The sequence below is a fragment of the Vipera berus genome, assembly GCF_964194415.1.
Source record: "Vipera berus genome assembly, chromosome: 16".
In the NCBI taxonomy this organism is placed as follows: Eukaryota; Metazoa; Chordata; class Lepidosauria; order Squamata; family Viperidae; genus Vipera; species Vipera berus.
This window is the reverse complement of record NC_138219.1, coordinates 8,477,699-8,496,525: the sequence shown is the minus strand read 5'-3', so window position 1 is coordinate 8,496,525 and position 18,827 is coordinate 8,477,699. Positions and strand designations below refer to the sequence as shown.

Genomic DNA, 18,827 nt, shown 5'->3' with positions numbered 1-18,827 from the left:
GTCTGGTCTTTTGTCTTTTCTTATCCCTTTTGGAAGACAATGGAAGCAATCAAAAGGGTCCCGGGAAACCTTATTTCCCCCCCCCGCGCCCAAATCCCTAATTCTAATCCCCCCCCCCGGTGTGAGGTCGAAAGGATGGGATAAAAGGGGGCAAAAAAAAAAACTATAAATTTTGGAAAACGCTGGTAGTCCTCAAGTTACAACCATTTCTGTCGTTTTAATTTTTAGGGCCTGTTTTTCTTTTTTTTAACTCAAATCACGACGGCGGGGGGGGTGGTTTCAAGCGAATGACGCCGTCCTTAAGCCAATCCATTTTTTAACCGACTTCGCTTGTCGGAAGCCGGCGAGCTCTTCAGTAGAGACCGCGTGACCGGGTTTTTCTTTTTCCCTTGCGATGCTGAATGGTCACTAAACGAACAGTCGTAAAGTCGAGGACTAGCTGCTTGCAGAAGAGCCGTTCGGGTCGATAAGGGGGTGAAACGGGAGGAGGTCAGGGTTCAAACCATGTCGGGAGGGAGATTTGCTAGCAGACGCATGGGGTCTCCTGCTCGAGCAGGTTGGACTAGATGACCTCCGAGGTCCCTTCCAGCCTTAGGATTCTAACCAGCGGCAAAAAGGCTTCTGGGCATCTGGCAGGGGAAAAAAAAAACCCCGGTTCTGGGCATCCTTTGCGGCTGGCATCAGCCTTCCCAACTCTTTGGCCTCCTTCGGAAGTTACGTTTGGCCGGCTTGCAAAACGAGAAGGCCTGTCAATCAAGTTGAAGAGGGACCAGCCTGGCCATGCTAAGAGCCGAGACTCGCCGAACACAAGCGGCCCCCGACTTACGACGACAAGGAGGGCCCAAAATTTATCTTGCTAAGTGAGGAATAGGTTGGCAAGCTTTGCCCCGTTTTACGCCCTTCCTTGCCACGGTTGCTAAGTGAATCCCTGCAGTTAGTATTAGTCACCTGGTTGTTAAAATGAATCTGGCTCCCCGCCCCCCCCCCCGTCCCGACTTAACTTTCCGGACGGTCGCAAAAGGGGGTCAGGTGAAATCCTCCCCACCAGGGAGAGGGGGGACACAGCAATGGTCGTTAAGTAGGAATCGGTCGCCAGGCCTCTGACTTTTGATCCCATGTTCGCTGGGATGCTGCCAAGGTGGTAACTCTGGAAAACGGTCCCCAGCTCCTTCTCTCGGCGCCGTTGTAACTTTGAACGGTCGCTAAGTGAACTGCCGTAAACCGGGGACTACCTGTATGGTTGAACAATGCTCTGGAAGGGCTTTTTTTCCCCCTCGATAAGCCCCTCCTGCTGAAATCCCCCGTTTGAATATAGAATAGAGCTGGGACCTTGGGAGGTCTTCTAGTCCAGCCCCCTGCTTAAGCAGGAGAACCTTATACCATCTCAGACAAGTGACCGTCTAGCCCAGGGGTAGGCAACCTCGGCTCTTTTGTGACTCGTGGACTTCAACTCCCAGAATTCCTGAGCCAGCTTGGAATTCTGGGAGTTGAAGTCCATGAGTCACAAAAGAGCCGAGGTTGCCTACCCCTGGTCTAGCCTCTTCTTAAATAACCGATGGTGGCCAGCTGTTCCACAGGTTGACTGTCCTCCCTGTCGGGAAGTCTCTCCTTAATTCCAGGTTGCTTCTCTCTCTGATCAGCTTCCAACCATAGTTTCTCGTCCTGCCTTCAGGCGCTTTGTTTGTTCAATTTTATCATGCCCTCGGAAACCCACCTCTCCCCCCCCAAGACCCCCAGCCAGTCCCATCGGAGCTAAAGTGGGTCAGAGTTTGGGGGAAGGGGGGGTGTTAACAGGCCGTGGCTGGTTCGGTTCCTCCATGATGCGAGTCCAGTGGGACTTGACTTGATCGACTCTGATCGACCAAACCAGAGTTTCATGCAAGGCTACTTCTTTTCGCCCACACGGAGGCTGCGAGAAACCGGCTGTGCGCTACCGGGAAGTATATAATAAGCGAAACCTCTCTATCTTGCCTTGTTCTGGCTGAGCTCTCTGCGTGTGATCAGGAATATTCTCGCGTCGTCGTGCTCTTTGACGGGAGCCAAATCCGGCTTCTCCGGGGACCCTCACCAGCTATGGGGGTGTTTTGGGGAGTGGGGAACCCCGCCACCGCACCTCAAAAGTGAGCACTGACCTGCCTCAAAGCCAGCGGAAAGCTGGCGGGTTGGGAAGACGAGATGGACGGAAGGGAGTCGCCCTCAAAGGGGGCTGAGGTTGACTGGCTGGCACAAACACGCCACACACACACACACTCGCTCTTTGTTGTAGCCTGGCTCGGTTACACATATACCGCTGCAAATCGGAAGACACGTGTGGCCAGAGGTTGCCACCTGTAACAACTGCCTTACTGTCAATACAGTCGATTAGATCAGATGCTGTGGATGAAAGAAGATTAGGGGACGGGTGCGAGGCAGAATCACTCTCATCCTCGGGAGTTTCTCAGGTGGAGAAACCCACCCATCGAGCCCTGTGCCTTTGAACCTGGCCTATAAGGGGGGGGACATTTCAGAAGCCCCCCACCCCCCCAAAATGAAACAAAACGTCCCTTCTCCAATCCTGTCCAAACCACACACGACATCATGATAATTCACATGTATTTAAAAAATAATAATAAAATCATTCTGGTTTGTCTCCTCCTCAGATGGGGGGAACGGGGAGGGGGAAATGGAAGGACGCGGCAAGCCAGGTCCATGGCCAACCCAGCCTGGGGGGGCGTCTTCCCACCAGCCCCCCCTCCCCTCGCTCCCCGGCGCTCAGTCTTCGACGTCCGATGGGTAAGAATGCAAAGTTAGAAGTGCCTTAACTAGGAACTATTCTCCTTCATCTCCCCCAGGGTGAAAAACATGGCAGTTTGAGACAGAGAGAGAGAGAGAGAGAGAGACAGAGAGAGACAGGAGAAAAAAAGAGGAAAGTTATGTACAGAATTCTTTAAAAATAAAATAATAAAAAAACCAGCAAGAAATTGATTAGGCGAGAAAAATTAAGGGCGGAAAAAAGTCACAAAAAGACACTCTCTCTTCTCCTCCCTCCGGGAGACACCTTGTAGGGGAACGATACACAGGGGGGTGGGGGGCTTGATTTGAGGGGTTCAGAAGGTGACCCTATGATCTCAGCCAACCCGAATATATCCGGGAAGGCATTCCCCTCCCTCGCTGCTTCCGCTCGTCCGTTTCACCCAACACTCGGATCGGATGGATTCGAAAGGACGTCTCGCCGCCCTTCCTCAACGTCCCTTGAACTCGGGGCCGGCCCTGCCTCTGGGCCAAGCATGGGAGAGCATTCAAGCTGCTGAAGCTACGAGGGCCCCTCCCCAGGTGGCCGGGGAGGGGAGAGAACGCGGCATTTGGGGAGGCACAGGGAGGAAGCGAAGCGCGAATCGTCCGCTGTCTCTCGATCGGGTTCCCCCGAGGATCGGCAGCGTGGCCCGGCCCGTTTGATTCTCCACGGCTCGCGAGGGTCCCGCTGTCCCTGCCGGGGTGGGTGGGTGGGGGTCTCTCGGCACCCCTTGTGTTCACTGGAGCCGGTCTGTGCGGAAGGAGTCTTCGACAGAGGGATCGGTCAGCAGGACGTAGGGGTCGCTCAGCATATTGAGTCCGTCCAAGCTCAGCGGCTCGATCTTCAGATCCTCGTCCAGCCCCAGAGAAGCCGCGTCCATTTCGAAGCCCGGCATGCCCGCCAGGACGTTGGCAATTTCTTTGGAGATGCCAGGCGGGGAATCCCCTACGAAGGAAGATTGGACACCCACAGCTACACAAAGGGGTGTGGAACGAAAGGCCGATCGGTGGGACCCCATCTGCAGACACACAGTCCAGCCCACCCCAAAGGGAAGGATGCAGAACCCAAATCCGCCCTACTACCACAATATTCTCGTCGGGAGCACTGACGCTCTTCCGGGTCAAAAGGATTGAGCGGTGATGTCACCGTTGCCTGGGGGCGCTGAGTCGGGGGGCTCCTTCTGTGTCCCCGTTAAGTGGCGCCCACCTATCAACTCGGGGTTACACACTTTCAAACTGCCGGGTTGGAAGGAGCTGCAGCCAGCGACGGGAGCTCATCCCATCTGGCGGCAGCACCCGGGTCTCAAACGCCAGCCTGCCCAGGGTCCTAACCGGGTGTGCCGCCGTGCTCCCCAATCCACCCGATCTCATTTGATCTTTTGGCAAGATCAGGGGTATCCTGAGAGAGGAGAGATCTCGTCCGCTCAAATTGGGAGCCACCCGTTCTAAAGCTGAAGGCGGCCACTTCCCCGCCCGCCCGCCGCAAAACAGAAAGCGCCAATTACCCGTGAGAATTATGTTAGGGACAGGGCCGTGACGACTGCAATTACTCAGGTTCTGACGACCGAGCAAGTGGGGATCGTTCATGGCGCTGCTGGTGCTGTTGCTACTGTGGCCGCCCCCTCCGCCCGCCGGCGGTCCCATGTTGTCGCTCGGCGAGTAAGTTAAGGCACCCATGTCCTCCCCGAAGGCGTTGCTGTTGAAGGCAAAACCTCCCGTCATGTTGTCCACGAAGCCGTACTGGTCGAACTGCGGGCGGGAGGGGGGGAAAGAAAAGGCACGCGCCCCGTCACGAGGAGGACCGACTTCAGCAGCCCAACGAGCAGGAGGGGTGGGACTAGATGACCTCCCGAGACCCCCGCCGGCCGCCAGGAGCCTGGGAAATCAGCAAAGCGGGTGGTGGGGTGGGGGGAAAACTCACGTTGCCAAAGCCGTAGTCCCCCCAGGGCTGGTTGAGCTGGTGCTGGAGCATGGAATTAGGCTGGTAATGCGCCGCGTAAGGGCAGGGCGGCTGGGAGGGCTGGTGGCTTTGAGCGGGAGGGGCACCTCCAGCCACCTGGTGCTGGGTCTTCTGGCTGTGCTGAAGCAGCACACCTGGCTGGCTGTAGGGGTAGGGCGGAAGCCGCTGGTCTGCAGGGAGCTTGCTGGTGTCCAACGGTACGCCCTGGAGACGGGGAGAGAAGGCTCAGGGAGGGGAACTGCCCCACAAGTGGGGGTAGCGTGCCCCTTGGTGGAGGGAGGGAGGAGCCCTTCCTATCGGCTACGCCCACCTGCTCTGTTAGGAGTAGGAAACCACAGCTCTTACGTGGACGCGGCTGGACCACCCCTCAACCCCTGCCCGAATCTCCAGCCTCCGTGGGATTAGGGGGAATCCTCGGCTTAACGAACACAACTGGATCGGAATAGAGGTGGAAGGGACCTTGGAGGTCTTCCAGTCCAGCCCCCTGCTCCAGCAGGAGACCCTAGACCAGGGCTAGGCAACCTGGGCTCTTTCGTGACTCCTGGACTTCCAACTCCCAGAATTCCTGAGCCAGCATGGAAACCTCTCCCCTTTCCCCTCAGCACGGCTGGCTCAGGAATTCTGGGAGTTGAAGTCCACCAGTCATCAAAGAGCCCAGGTTGCCTAGCCCCTGTCCTAGGCCATTTCAGACAAGTGGCTGTCAGGTTTCTTCTTAAAACGCCTCCGGTGATGGAGCGCCCACAACTTCTGCGGGCGAGTAGTCCCACTGGTCAATTGTTCTCACGGTCAGAAAACTCCTGCTTAGTTCTAGGTTTCTTCTCTCCTGGATTAGTTCCCATCCGTTGCTTCTTGTCCTGCCTTCCGGCGCTTCGGAAAATAAACTGGCCCCCTCTTCTTTGGGGCAGCCTCTGAGACATCGGAACACCGCTAGGTGGACACCCCGGGTCCTTCTCTTCTCTAGACTAGCTATACCCAAATCCTGCGGCCGTTCTTCATATGTTTTAGTCTCCAGGCCTTTAAGCATCTTAGTTGCTCTTCTCGGCCCTTTCTCCAAAGCCTCAACATCTTTTTTTTTTTTTTTTCGTAACGTGGGGACCACAACTGGATGCAGGATCCCAAGGGCTTACTAAGGCTTGATTTAACGCCGAGTGCTAATGAACTGAAACCGGTGGCTGGGAAGGTCGTAAATCTCACTTAACAACCATCTCGCTTAGCGACAGAAAGGGTGGGCTCCATGCAGGGGTCGTTAAGCCGAGGACTACCTGCACGCCGCTTGAGGACTGGAAAGGGAAGAAGAGAAGTCGGCTGGAAACGATCCTTAGCGGGGAAGGAAAAAGGGGGCGCTTCCGGTTGAAATGAGATGGGAAAAGAAAAGTGAGGCACACGGAAGGGAGGAAGGGAAGGAGGAGAAAAAGAAACAACAACGAAGGGCCAGGAGGGAAGACAAAGAAGGGGGGGGGGAGAGGGGGGGTCACAAAACCTTCCCGCCACGAGCCTCTCCCCCCCCTCCCGGGTGCGTACCTGGGTGATGGAAGACAAGGTGGGTGACATAGTTGGCGAAAACTGTTTGGGGTGCTGTCGTCTCGTATCTCCGGCCATGGGGAGAGTCAGGGGGCTGAGGGGGACCCTGCGGCGGGGGGAAGCGTTCAGAGGGGTGTAGGAGGCGGCCGGGGACGAAGCAGTGGAGGAGGAAGAGGAGGAGGAGGAAGCCGGGCCCCCAAAGCCCGGGGGCGGATGGTGGTGTGGATGGGGCGGTGGGGGCAGCCGGGAGGGGGCCGAGGGCATCGAGTGGGCGCTGAGCGAGGTGGGGAGGGAAGGGTTGCTGAGCGAGGTGGACAGCGAGGGGGTGCTGAGGGAGGAAGGCAAGGACTGGCCGCCGAGGGGGGAGGCGATGGAGGAGCTGCTGGGCGAAGGGCGCAGGGCGGGGGCGTTAAGCGAGGACTGGAGGCAGGGGTTACTGAGAGAGCTCTGCATAGATGAACACAGCCCTGCGGGGACAAAAAAAAAAATGAGAACAAAAAGAACCATAAGTCCATGAGACAACCAAAACACACACACACACACACACACACACACAGAAAGAGGGCTGACCGTGGCACATCGCAGCCTCCAGGGACTTCCGGAGGAGAAAGAATGGCGAGGTTTCCTTTCCCCGAGCTGGCAAACTTTTGCTACCTCCGGAGGTGGAAAAATGGTTCGATTCGACACACACACACACACACACAGAGACAGAAACAATGGAATAAAATGCCAAACGTCTGCAGGGACACATGAGAAGATGGATGGGGCACCTGCCCAGGTGCAACGGGGCTCTACCACTCGCAACCGACTTGGCCAGGAGTGAGAAACGAGGCCAGCCAGGATGAGAATCCGTCCCATTTTGATAAATCGCTTGCATTTTTGGGGTGGGGGTGGGGGTGGGGTGGGGGACTGGAAAAGCTATCCGATCAAACTCCGGTTGATACCGACTCGAGGCCCGAACCCGACTTAGTTCCAGCTCTGAAATCCTGGCTTTGCACCCCCCAAATTCACTCCATCTAATACCAAGCCAAGGAAACGTTATCTTCTTTCCTGAAGACGCCGATCCCGGATATATAGAAAGTGCCATCAAAGTCCTGCCTTGGGGGAAAGTCTAGATTCCAATCCTCCTCTTCCTCCTCCTCCTCCTCCTCCTCCTCACCACAATTCCCACCACCCCCTAGCACTGATGCGATTACCTAGCCGGGTCACGAAACGTCTGCAAGCAGACCACTCAGCTAGGGGAGCACCCAGGACCCCTCATTTCAACCCCGAGCGACAAATATATCCTCTTTTGTCGATATGCAAAGTATTAAAACATATGGGGCAGGATTGCCCACGCCTTGCGCTTTCAGGTTCCGCAGAAGATCTTGCCCGATAAACGCCAGAGGGGATCGCCGGGAGAGCTGAATCGGAAACCCAGCTGTGAGGCCGGATTGCCGTGCCTCCGTAATTTTTGTACACGATGACACGGAGGGTGTGCATATGTTTGCCCCCCTTTTGTCGCGTTCTCGTTGCACGCTAAATAAATAATAAAAACCTCCGTGCCCAGCGACCCATCGCCGGATAAAAGAGCACCCCCAACCCGTACCTGGGGGGTCGTAGCCGTGGCCGAGGCCCATCCCACCGCTGATCCCCAGGTGTGTCATGGTGCTAGCCAGGTTGCCGGTGCTGCCTCCGCCGCTCAGGCTGGGATAGGCCGACTCCTCCGGGTCCAGGGGCGTAGGCAACGGGGAAGGAAAGTGCAGATTGGTCAGATCCGGCAGGGACCCTCCCGTGTTGAGGGTGGACGGGATCAGAGGCAGGTTGGCAGGCTGGTTGGGGGACGGGAAGATGCTGTAGGAAGGAGAGAAGAAGAAAAAAAAAAGGGGGGGGGGAGAAGGAGAAGAGGAAAAAGTGTCATCCTGGGCAGGCCTTACGACAATTCGTGTGAACCTGGGGACCTCTCAAACTTTCCTCTCCTCCCCGCAGGTAGAAATCTCGCCCACCTGTGCCTGAGGAGCTAGCTTTCTACCAGCGGTGAGATTATTCACAGCCAGGCTGGAAGATGGAAATACTATTTCCGAGAGGGCCCCCAGTTTCATCAGCTGTGCCCTGGCAGCCTAACAAGTCCTTCCCCTCCTTTGATCAAGAGGAGAAGAGGAGTTAGCTCGGTGGGAATTTGACGTTTTGACACGCTCGGAGAAAACAACGGGGCGACGAGAAAGAGAAGCCTGCCGCTACTACTCACTGGATTCCAGGCACCTCGCAAGATCGGGGACGGGCGGAAGACGAGGAGAGCTGAGGAAGAGAAATATCCCGTTGTTGGATGTGGGGAAGGGGTGGGTGGGGGGCGGGCAGTGGAGAAGGGGGTGATGGGGGGGGAGCCACGAGGCCTGGCTTCTGAAAGCGGTGAGGCACCCACCTTCTTGGTGTCCCAAGGTTTCAGCAACTGCTTCCCGTCCTCTAAGAGATTCTCTTCAATGGAAGGCACTTGGAAAAGAAACACTGGGAGGAGAGAAGAAGAGTGAGGATGTTTTAGGGAGAGGAGAGGAGAGGAGAGAACGAGATCAGAAGGGAGAAGAGAGAAGGAGAGAGAGAGAGAGGAGACCAGGAGAAAAAAGAGAGGAGAGAACGAAAGAAAAAAGAAAAAGAGAAGAGAGAAGGAAAAAAAAGTCCAGAAGAGAAAAGAGAAGAGGAAGAGAAAAAGAGAGAAGATTACAGCCTCTTCTCGCTCGTAAAACTAAGAAAAAAACAATTCAACTTGAGAAGCAAATGCTCCTCACCCTCAACGGCTTATGCGAACAAGCGAGGCAGAGATTTTGGGGGAGGGGGGCGGTCTCAAAAAACGGGTCTTACCTTTGCTATCCGTATCAGTATCTAGGTAACCTTTTAAAAAAAAGAGAGAGAGAGAGAGAAGGGAGAAAGAAAAAAAAGAAAATGTAGAAGATAGCACGAAAGGTTGCTGGGATTATTATCGTCCAGGCACTCCCCCTCTCCCTTGCTCAGATTGCGACCCACCCACCCACCGGCCCGGGGTCTCTTGGAAGCTTCCATTGGTTTTGCCCTCTGAAATCAGGGCTGGCCCCTTTAAGAGGCGGGTGGGACTTCAACTCCCAGAATTCCCCAGCCAGCAGAGCGGCTGCTTTCAATGTGCTAGAGGAAGAACAATCTTTTGAGGATAGAAACGTGTTTCAAGCCTGAGTTTCTATCCTCCCCCCCCAAAAAAATTGTTCTTCCTCTAGGACAACGGGGTCAGCAACCCGCGGCTCTGGAGCCGCATGCGGCTCTTTCAGACTTCTCCTGCGGCTCCCAGTTGTGCTCCGCCATTTGCAGAGAGAGAGACAGAGACAGAGAGAGAGAGAGAGAGAGACAGAGAGCGGCACTTGTGCTTCCCTTCTCTCTCTCTCTGAGTAAAAAACTCACGCTGTTCTCTGAAAAGCTGACAAGTTCTCCACAGGAAGCAGCAGAATCCAGGGCAGGAGAGCCAGCCCAATAAGAATGTGTGTCAGCTTGTCCGAGAAGCACGTGAAGCCAGCTTGCCAGGTGAGCAGAAGATCAGAGAGAGGGGGGTGGGAGAGAGGGAGGGGGAGAGAGGGAGAAAGAGAGAAAGAGAGCGAGCGAGCGAGAGCGCTCATGCACAGCAGCCTCTATTTCTTTTTAATTAAACTCTTCAATCAAGCTCCACCCCCCCTTGTGTGCGTGCGCGAGTTTTGCGGCTCCCAAGGTGTTTTTTTTCCCCTCTGGGAAAGGGGTCCAAGTGGCTCTTTGAGAGTTTAAGGTTGCCGACCCTTGCTCTAGGACACTGAAAGCAGCCGCCGTGCTGGCTGGGGAATTCTGGGAGTTGACGTCCCACCCCCTCTTAACGGGGCCAACTTTGAGAAAGGCGGCTAAATGCTTCAAGTCTTGAGTTTCTATCCTTAAAAAAATTGTTCTTCCTCTAGGACACTGAAAGCAGCCACTTCTCCTTAGACGGGACAACTCAACCTCCGTCAAATGCTCATCTCGAAGAAGCGTCCTACAAAGAAACCCCGAATCCTAGCCACAGTGTGGCCACCGCCTCTCTCGCGAGACACACACCCCCCGCCCCCTCCATCAGGCACTCACCGGTCTTCCGATTGGGAGGGGGGGCCGCCTGAGAAGGTCCCAGGTACGTGTTTTGTGGGTTGGGATTCATCACGCTGGTGTGCAGGGCAGAGTCCGAATTTGTTCTGCTTAACGAGAGAGAAGAGGGCGGCATGAAAAGGGTTCGAGATTCAGATTTTCCCAAAAATGATTCCTTAGTGGAGAGGAAGAACCCTGTAAATGAGCAGACGACACGCATTACGGCTAGTCCTCGGCTTTACAACGGTCCGTTTAGCGACTGTTCAAAGTTACAGTGGCACTGGTAAAAAGGGACTTAGGACCGTTGTTTCACACTTATGACCATTGTCCCCAGGTTCACATGGCCAAAATTCTGACACTTGCCAACTGACTCATATTTACGACGGTTGCAGAGTCCCGGGGTGTGTGTGTGTGTGTGACGCAATCTCCTTCCTGCAACCTTCTGACAAGCAAAGTCCATGGAGAAGCCAGATTAACAGCTATGTGACTAACTTAAACAACCACAGCGATTCGTTTAACAACCGTGGCAAGCCAGGTTGTAAAACGGGGCAACGCTGATCTAAGAAAGGCCTCGCTTCGCGATGGAAAATTTGGGCTCAGTCGGGCTCGCGAGTCGAGTCTGACTGTATATTCACACGGCACGTCCATCCTTCCTTCAGCCTCACCAGCTGGCACCATGTGCGAAATGCGGCAGCTGATGTAATCCAGGGGGAGGACGAGAGGTTGGGATGTTAACGAAGCCGCTAGAGAGGGAGGATTTGTGTGTGTGTGTGTGTGTGTTTTTAAACGCTCCTTTTCCACCCTAATCTTTTTAACAATGTCTGGGGGGGGGAACCGGAGGGGAAGGGGAAGAAATGGGGGGGGGGGAGGCTAGGCCTCTGTAGCTCTTCCAAAGGAACATAATGGGGTTTATTGTTGAGTTGTGGGCAGATCAGCCTCCTCCTCTGTGGCCTTGTGCATTGAAGAGCAGCCGAGGGGGGGGGAAATGAGTGGGTGTGGGGGGGGGAGGCCCACAAGAGAGAAGGCAAACTAGATGAAAGGAGAAATAGCCTGCTGCATTTCCCCCACACGCCCACAATTTCTAGAATTGCAGAAGGGCCCTCAAATCTGATTGTCACTGTGTGCATTCACAAATACGCATGGCACTTTGAGGCTCTGCAAACTGGAGCCAACTTTACACAGCCCCGTGGAAGGGGTCCCCTCACCCCCATCAAGCCTACACAGCTCCCTTCTAAGTGGGGGGTGCTGGTAGCCCCCCAGTCCTGTAGGAGATGGTGTAGGAAAGAGGTATGGAGGGTCTTCAAAAGGCAATCTGAAGCCGCCAGGATGTCTAAAAGGCTTACGAAGAGTCCGATAAATGAGAGGCCCCTTATCCAGTAGAAGTCTATCCCCTGAATGGCCGTGAAAAGGCACTGATTTAAAACAATCCTCTTAGTAGAGAACAATTCCTAAGATCTATTTGAAAAGAGAGAAGAAAAAAAAGCTTTTAAACACTGACCGATCAGCTAAGGAAATAAATGGAAACGTGGCGTTGAGGAAAAACACGCCTGCGTTTCCAAAAAGAAAAATACACTTCAGACACAATCGAGGCAAAACGGAGAAAAAGGTAAAGCTGTGTGGTTTGCGGGAAGACTCTGCAGAGATCTGCAGAAAAGGAAATATTTCTCCCCGTTTTCTAAGTTTCTCTTCGGATTCACACAGGCCTTAAGCCTCCCAGAGAGAGGTTGCAGGAAGGAAGCATCGCTTGAAAGAGGGAGAAATACAAAATGGCTCACCTGTTGAGGGAAGCAGGCAATCTAAACAAGCGTTCTTTCTCCAGAGGAAAGTTGCCCCAAGGCATTGTCCTTTGCAAAGGGGGGGGGAAAACCAAAAAAACACCAGTCACTCCAAGGTTGTGGGGGGAAAAAAACTGCTTTCCAACATTAGCTAGAATTTGCAGATCTGGGCTGCAGATCCACAGGCTACCATTAGTGGGCAGCAACAGACCAGGAGGTTCCCAAAGGCCTTTCTCGCCCTCTAGTGGCCGTCTCCCATTTCTGCAAGCAAAATATGGTCCCCCGAGTTGAGAAATTGGCCAAACGTGGGAAAGCAAAGACGGCCGTCGGAGAAAATGGTGAGGTCATAAAATGGGGTCCGCTCCTGTGGTATCGTGCTTTGGGACCGTCATGACTTACGACCGTAACTGCAGGGCTTGATTATGGTCATAACTCAAGGATGACCTGTAAGTGACCGATGGGAAGAAGGAGACTAGGATGAAAGCAGTGGGGAGGAAAAGTAAGGGGCAAAGGACGGTAGCTGTAGGGTCCTTGGTACTCTGCGAGCTTGTTTTCTTGCAGACATTTCATGACCCAACTAGGTAACATCATCAGTGCTAGGGGGAAGGGGAAGAGGTTGTGAAGTGGAGGAGGAGGAGGAGGAGGACTGCAGGGTCCTTGGTGCTCCCTAAACTTAGTTGAATTCTTACAGACGTTTCATTACCAAACTAGGTAATAGCACCAGTACTAGTACGCAACAGGGTGGCTTGTTCTGTAAGTAAAGTGTGGTAAAAACTCACCTTCTCCAGCTTGGTTCAGCAGGAGGGGACAGGTACGCCGGACTATAAGGAGAACTGTCGATGTGATGGGGGAGTTAAGGAGGACACAATGTTGTGGGCCTTCAGCAAGTCCCTGTTGTAGGTCAAGCCGCAAAGGGGAATTGCTTTTGCTCGACGGTCCCTGTAGAACCACCAGCCCAACGTCGGTGTGTTAAATTTACATGCTTCCCCAGCTCACCAAAGGTGACTCGAGGCAGCTAGAGTTGTGTTGCGTAGCAAGCAAAGAGAAAGAAAAGGATATCTGTCGTACGTAGCGGCGCAGCGGTGAGATCATCCGGCGGGGATCCCGCTGTACCCGTTCCACCAAGCCGTGATGCCGCGTGCCCCGGGCTGAGTCCAGCGGAGAATGGAGGGGACCCTGCGGGGGGCGGAGGCAGAGAGAGGCAGTGTGGTTGGGACAAGAGGGGTCTGTGAAAGTGTGAAGATCTGAGGTGGGGGTCTGCAAAATTGGGGAACAGGAACTTCCTGTGTGTCAATTTCAATAATTTGTCTGTCAATTTCAATAACGTTTTGTCAATTTCAATAATTCCTGCATCAATTTCAATAATTTGTGTCAATTTCAATATCTGTATCAATTGTATGTCAATTTCAATATCAACTGTCAATTTTGATTAGCTGTCAGTTCCAATACATTGTGTCAATTTCAATGTGTGTCAATTTCAATAATTTGTGCATCAATTTCAATACACTGCCAATTTTAACACATTGTGCTGTCAATTTCCATAATTGTGTGTCAATTTCAACACGCTGAGTGCCAATAAAAGGTCGTATCTGGGTTCAGTTGCCGCTTGGGCTAAACCCCCTCCTGCCAATCAGGGTGGGGACCCCCCCCCCGAAGCAGAAGAGCAAAACCATCACGGAAGAAATGTCAAGGAAGACCCCCAGATTGTGGCTTGCTTCAATGACGGTTACCTGAAACTCTGCCGCGCCACTTCCAATCTGGTTGACATTGGGCAGCGATCCACCATAATAAGGTCCACGGCTGTGCGCCAGTCGCAACTTCTGAGCCTGCAACTGAAAGCGGGAAGAGAAGCAGGACAGGGGTCAATTCACAGTGGGTCCGCACGGATTCTTCACTGTCCTAGGGAGACAGTCACTTCGCAAAGCTGACTGACAGCCTCCTTTCCGACAAGCCACAATCTCATTGTAGTTTTTTATGTAGGATCCTGTAACAGAGGTCCAAGCCAATGGAGCATTGGGGCGAGCCGGAGCAATCTCTCTCCTGCATCCCAACCACACCAGACAGCCCTCCACTTACGATGACAAACTTCCCGATGCCAAGCAATTCTGCCATTTACAAGCTTTCAAAAACAAACAAACAAAAACAAACAAACCATAATTGTTAAGTGAGGTTTTTAAGAGGCAACCGGACAACCCTTTGTCTGGAACGGCCTAGGGCAGGGGTAGGCAACCTTGGCTCTTTTATGACTCGTGGACTTCAACTCCCAGAATTCCTGAGTCAGCACGGCTCAGCTTGGAAACCTCTTCCCTCAGCACGGCTGGTCTAGGGTCTCCTGCTGAAGCAGGGGGCTGGACTAGAAGACCTCCAAGGTCCCTTCCAACTCTGCTATTCTATAATCCCAGATCAATTAGTCGGTGGAACAGCTTGCCTGCTCCATCACTGGAGGTCTGTCTTCAAGAGGAGACTGGACCGCCATTTGTCTGGAATGTGATAAGCTCTTTTTGCTTGAACAAGGGGTTGGACTAGAAGACCTCTAAGGTCCCTACCAACTCTGCGATTTGGTTGCGGAGACCACAATCCTGTGACCGTTTCCGCACTTAACGACTGCCGCAGCATCCCGATGGTCACGGGGGTCAAAATTCAGACGCTTGACAACTGACTCATATTTATGACGGTCACAGTGTCCCGGGGTTCCCCTTTTGCGGCCTTCTGCCAAGCCAAGTCAAGGGGAGAAGCCAGATTCATTTAACAGCCTTGCTGCTGCAGCCATTCACTTAACAACCGTGGCCAGGAAGGTCATATAACGGGGCAAAAACCACTGAACAACTCTCTCGCTTAGCAATGGAAATGTTGGGCTGCACTGTGGTCGTAAGTCAAGGACTATCCAGAGAGAGTCCTGGAAAAACCCTGGTATTTCTGCTCATTTCTCTATCTGGAAGGACTGGTTGGGGAAATATTCGGGACTGTCTTCTCCGGCCAGCGAACCTGCTTGCTGCTCCAATGAAAATTAACCGGCTGTTGGCCGTACGACGGAGAGCCTTTTGTGCAAAGGGCCGGAATAAGACCACGATAGCCCACCCCACCTCCCCAAGCCAGCAGAAGCAAAATGAAATTTTTTCTTTTTTTTTTCTTTTCCGTGGGACTCAAACCAGACCCACAAGAACTGAGGATCTGAAAAGAAGTGTGAGGTGCCCAACAGGAGGATAGATTAGAATCTGCCCGTTTCAGGGGCCACTTAATGTCAAGATGATAAACATTTCAGATTATTCGCAGTTTCCTTCCTTCCTTTCTCAACTATCATTGCAAAAAAACAAAAAAAAGACATCAAATCAAGTTTGCCAAAAAAAAAAAAGTCTCGCGCTTGCACCCTGCGACAGAAGACTGCCTGCACCATCCCTGGGAAATCCAGGTTTTCGTCAAGTCAAAACAATTTTTTTTTCCTTCCATAAAGGGAAAAAAAAGTTTTCTAAAGAAAGGAGACTTTTTCACTGTCTATTGTAGGAGATCCGTTTGTTCCACAGATTAATTAATTCCACAGAGGGAGGGAGGAGGGAGGGAGGGGAGGAAGGAAGGGAAGAAGGCATAGAGAAGGGAAGGAATAGGAAAGGAAGGGAGAAGGATAGGGAGGGAGGGAGAAGGGTAGGATGGGTGGATGGAAAGGAGAAAGGGAGGAAGGAAGGAAAAAAGGAAGGGAGGGAGAATAGAATAGATGGGAGGGAGGGAGGGAGGGAGGGAGGGAGGGAGGGAGGAAGGAAGGAAGGAAGGAAGGAAGGAAGGAAAAAAGGAAGGGAGGGAGAATAGAATGGATGGGAGGAAGGAAGGAAGGAAGGAAGGAAGGAAGGAAGGAAGGAAAGAAAGAAAGAAAGAAAAAAGGAAGGGAGGGAGAATAGAATGAAAGGAAGGAAGGAAGGAAGGAAGGAAGGAAGGAAGGAAGGAAGGAAGGAAGGAAGGAAGGAAGGAAGGAAGGGAGGGAGGAAGGAAGGAAGGAAAAAGGGAGGGAGGGAGAATAGGAAGGAAGGAAGGAAGGAAGGAAGGAAGGAAGGAAGGAAGGAACAGTCCTACAGGCTCCAGAGACAATATTATGACTATTAGATGTCTAACCAGGTTAGTTCTACAGTCTTCAGATCAAGGAAACTGTGGTCAAAACCTGGGAATTCCCTCAAATCCACCCAGGCTGGACCAGGACCCCACAGTGGGCAACACGCAACCCAGGGCCTTATCGCTTTTTGTGGCTACAGTTTGTGGGATGAAGCCAGCACAACGCCCCAAGATGGTGGCGTCTCTCCGATCCCGTCAGAATGTTTTTCTCATCCTCTGTCCCAGCTAATTTTAAACCCTCTCCGGGGAACCAGCTTTCCCCGGCTTTCCCAGGAGAGGCCGGCGCGAGGAGGGCCGGATCTGCCGGACGGAGGCAATGGCCCAGTCGCAACCGCTTCAGACACACGTTGATCTGAGCTTAAAGCAGGTTTCCGAGTTGGTCCCGTTTCTAGAAGTCTGCTAGGAGCACCGAATGGCTGATCTTCCAGCTGTAGAAATTGTGACTTTTGGGGGGGGGGGCGTTTGCCGGTAAGGCCAAGTAGAAAGGGGTGCAACAAGAGAGGTGGGAAAGACTCCCCCTCCCCACTTACAAAGATGGCCCCCTCCAGAATGTACAGTCCTCGACTTACGACCACAGTGGAGCCCAGAATTTCCACTGCTAAGTGAGTTTTGCCCATTTCACCACCTTTCTCGCCACGACTGTTAAGCCAATTGCTGGGGTTAAGTTAGTGACAGGGTTGTTAAGTGAATCTGGCTTCCTCACGGACTTTGCGGGTCAGAAGGTCGTAAAAGGGGATCACGCGACCCTGGGACACTGCGACCGTCGTAAATATGAGTCAGTTGCCGAGCGTCTGAAGTTTGATCATGTGACCCTGGGGAGGTGGCGAGGTCGTGAGTGTGGAAAACGGTCATATAAGTCACTTTTTTTTAGCGCTGTTGTAAGTTTAAAAGTCACTAAACGAACGAGGTGTTCCTCCTACACGCAGAGTCCGCCCACTACTATGACCGCCATGGGCAGGATGGGCATTAGAACCCCAGATGCCCCCCAAAGCATGGGAACTGTAATCCTTTGGTGGGGAGGAAGGCGAGGAGGATGGGAGTGGAACCCATCTCCTCTACAGGGCTGTGAGCCATGGGGAGGCAGAGGATGATGGGTGAGGTAATCCAGCCCTCTCCAGAGCCCTCAACTCAGACTAAGCAGAGGATGATGGGTGGAGTAATCCAGCCCTCTCCAGAGCCCTCAACTCAGACTAGGCAGAGGATGATGGGTGGAGTAATCCAGCCCTCTCCAGAGCCCTCAACTCAGACTAGGCAGAGGATGATGGGTGGAGTAATCCAGGCCCCTCCAGAGCTCTCAACTCAGACTAAGCAGAGGATGATGGGTGGAGTAATCCAGGCCCCTCCAGAGCCCTCAACTCAGACTAGGCAGAGGATGATGGGTGGGGTAACCCGGCCCTCTCCAAAGGCCTGAGGCCAGGCAGAGGATGATGGGTGGGGTAGTCCAACCCCCTCCAGAGGCCTGTGTTGTAGGCTAGGACGCGGGGCTCAGGAGGATGGGTCTCCGGGTGCCCAACTCCGCCCGGGCATCCCCTTCCCCGACCGGAAGTGGCGCCCCCGGGGCAGCGGAAGCGCCCCTTCCCCTCGCGGGCCCCCGCTTACCCGGGTGGTGCCGAGCTCCATCATGACCTCCTCGAAGGCCGCCGTCTCCTCGGCCTGCCGCTGCTTCTGCAGCGCGATCTTCTCGCTGAACTTGCGCGGGTTGGACGCCGCCGCCGCCGCCGCCGCGGACGAGGCAGCGGCCGCCGGGGAAGACGAGGCCGAGGAGGCGGCGGCGGAGGATGGCGAGCAGGCCCCGCCGCCGCCTGAGGACGAAGAGCCCGGCGCGGCGGCCCCGGAACCCCCCGCCGCCGCCGCTGCCGCCGCCATCTTGCGCCGCCGCCGCCGCCTCAGCGCCGCGGCCTCCGCCTCCGCCTCCGCCGCCGCCTCCTCACGCCCCGCCTCGCGCAGCCCGCGCGGGGCACGCCGGGAAACTGAGTGCGCCGCCCGCTCAACCCGACGGGCGGAAGCCGCCGGCGGACTTTCGCTCCCGGTTTGCTTCGCGCGCCGCCGCCCAGGCGGAGGCCTCTCGCGCGCAGAGCACGACGGGAGATGGAGTTCTCCCTGCAAGGCGGACACCCCTGGCCCAGGGCCCGGGGAACTCCCGCTCCCGGCAGGCACCGCGCGCGGCCTCGGGGTAATTTCCCCGCGGGGAGGGGCGGGTGAGGAGGCGGTCCCTTCGCAGCGCTTGAGTTGGGCTCTGAGTTGGAATGCCGACAACCGTGTCTCTGTCCCCGCACAGAGTGCTTTTCCTGCACTCCCTGTTTTTATTCATTGTTTACTAACTTCCTGTATATCTTGGCCCCACATTTAAAGGCAGGGTAAAGATGCACTAAAATATGTTTTAATCTGGCTCTGCTCTGTATTTTTAGGAAGTCCTTCGGGAGAAGGGCAGTATAGAAATTATTATTATTATTATTATTATTATTATTATTATTATTATTATTATTATTATTATTATTATTATTATTATTATTATTATTATTATTATTATTATTATTATTTGGATGGCAGTTGGTCACTTTTTCCACTGATGCAAAATGGTTGGGCTGGAACATCAACACGTTGCATCACGACTAATCCTC

General features: G+C 53.9%; 1 protein-coding gene across 2 annotated transcripts; it reads right to left on the bottom strand.

Annotated features, from left to right (window-relative positions):
- Window positions 1–2,575: 2,575 nt before the first annotated feature.
- CRTC2 (CREB regulated transcription coactivator 2) lies at window positions 2,576–18,119 on the bottom strand. Of its 2 annotated transcripts, XM_081340386.1 has the most exons (14): window positions 17,806–18,119; window positions 13,839–13,940; window positions 13,168–13,284; window positions 12,888–12,949; window positions 12,109–12,177; window positions 10,337–10,440; window positions 9,089–9,118; window positions 8,655–8,737; window positions 8,481–8,530; window positions 7,842–8,086; window positions 6,254–6,720; window positions 4,694–4,936; window positions 4,278–4,521; window positions 2,576–3,718 (listed from the first exon to the last, which is right to left on the bottom strand). In XM_081340386.1, exons 1-14 carry the CDS (start codon window positions 18,070–18,072, stop codon window positions 3,510–3,512), a joined length of 2,292 nt encoding a protein of 763 aa, XP_081196512.1. In that variant the 5' UTR covers window positions 18,073–18,119; the 3' UTR covers window positions 2,576–3,509. The 2 variants fall into 2 exon arrangements, with proteins under 2 accessions (XP_081196512.1, XP_081196513.1); XM_081340387.1 differs by lacking the exon at window positions 12,109–12,177.
- Window positions 18,120–18,827: the final 708 nt, after the last annotated feature.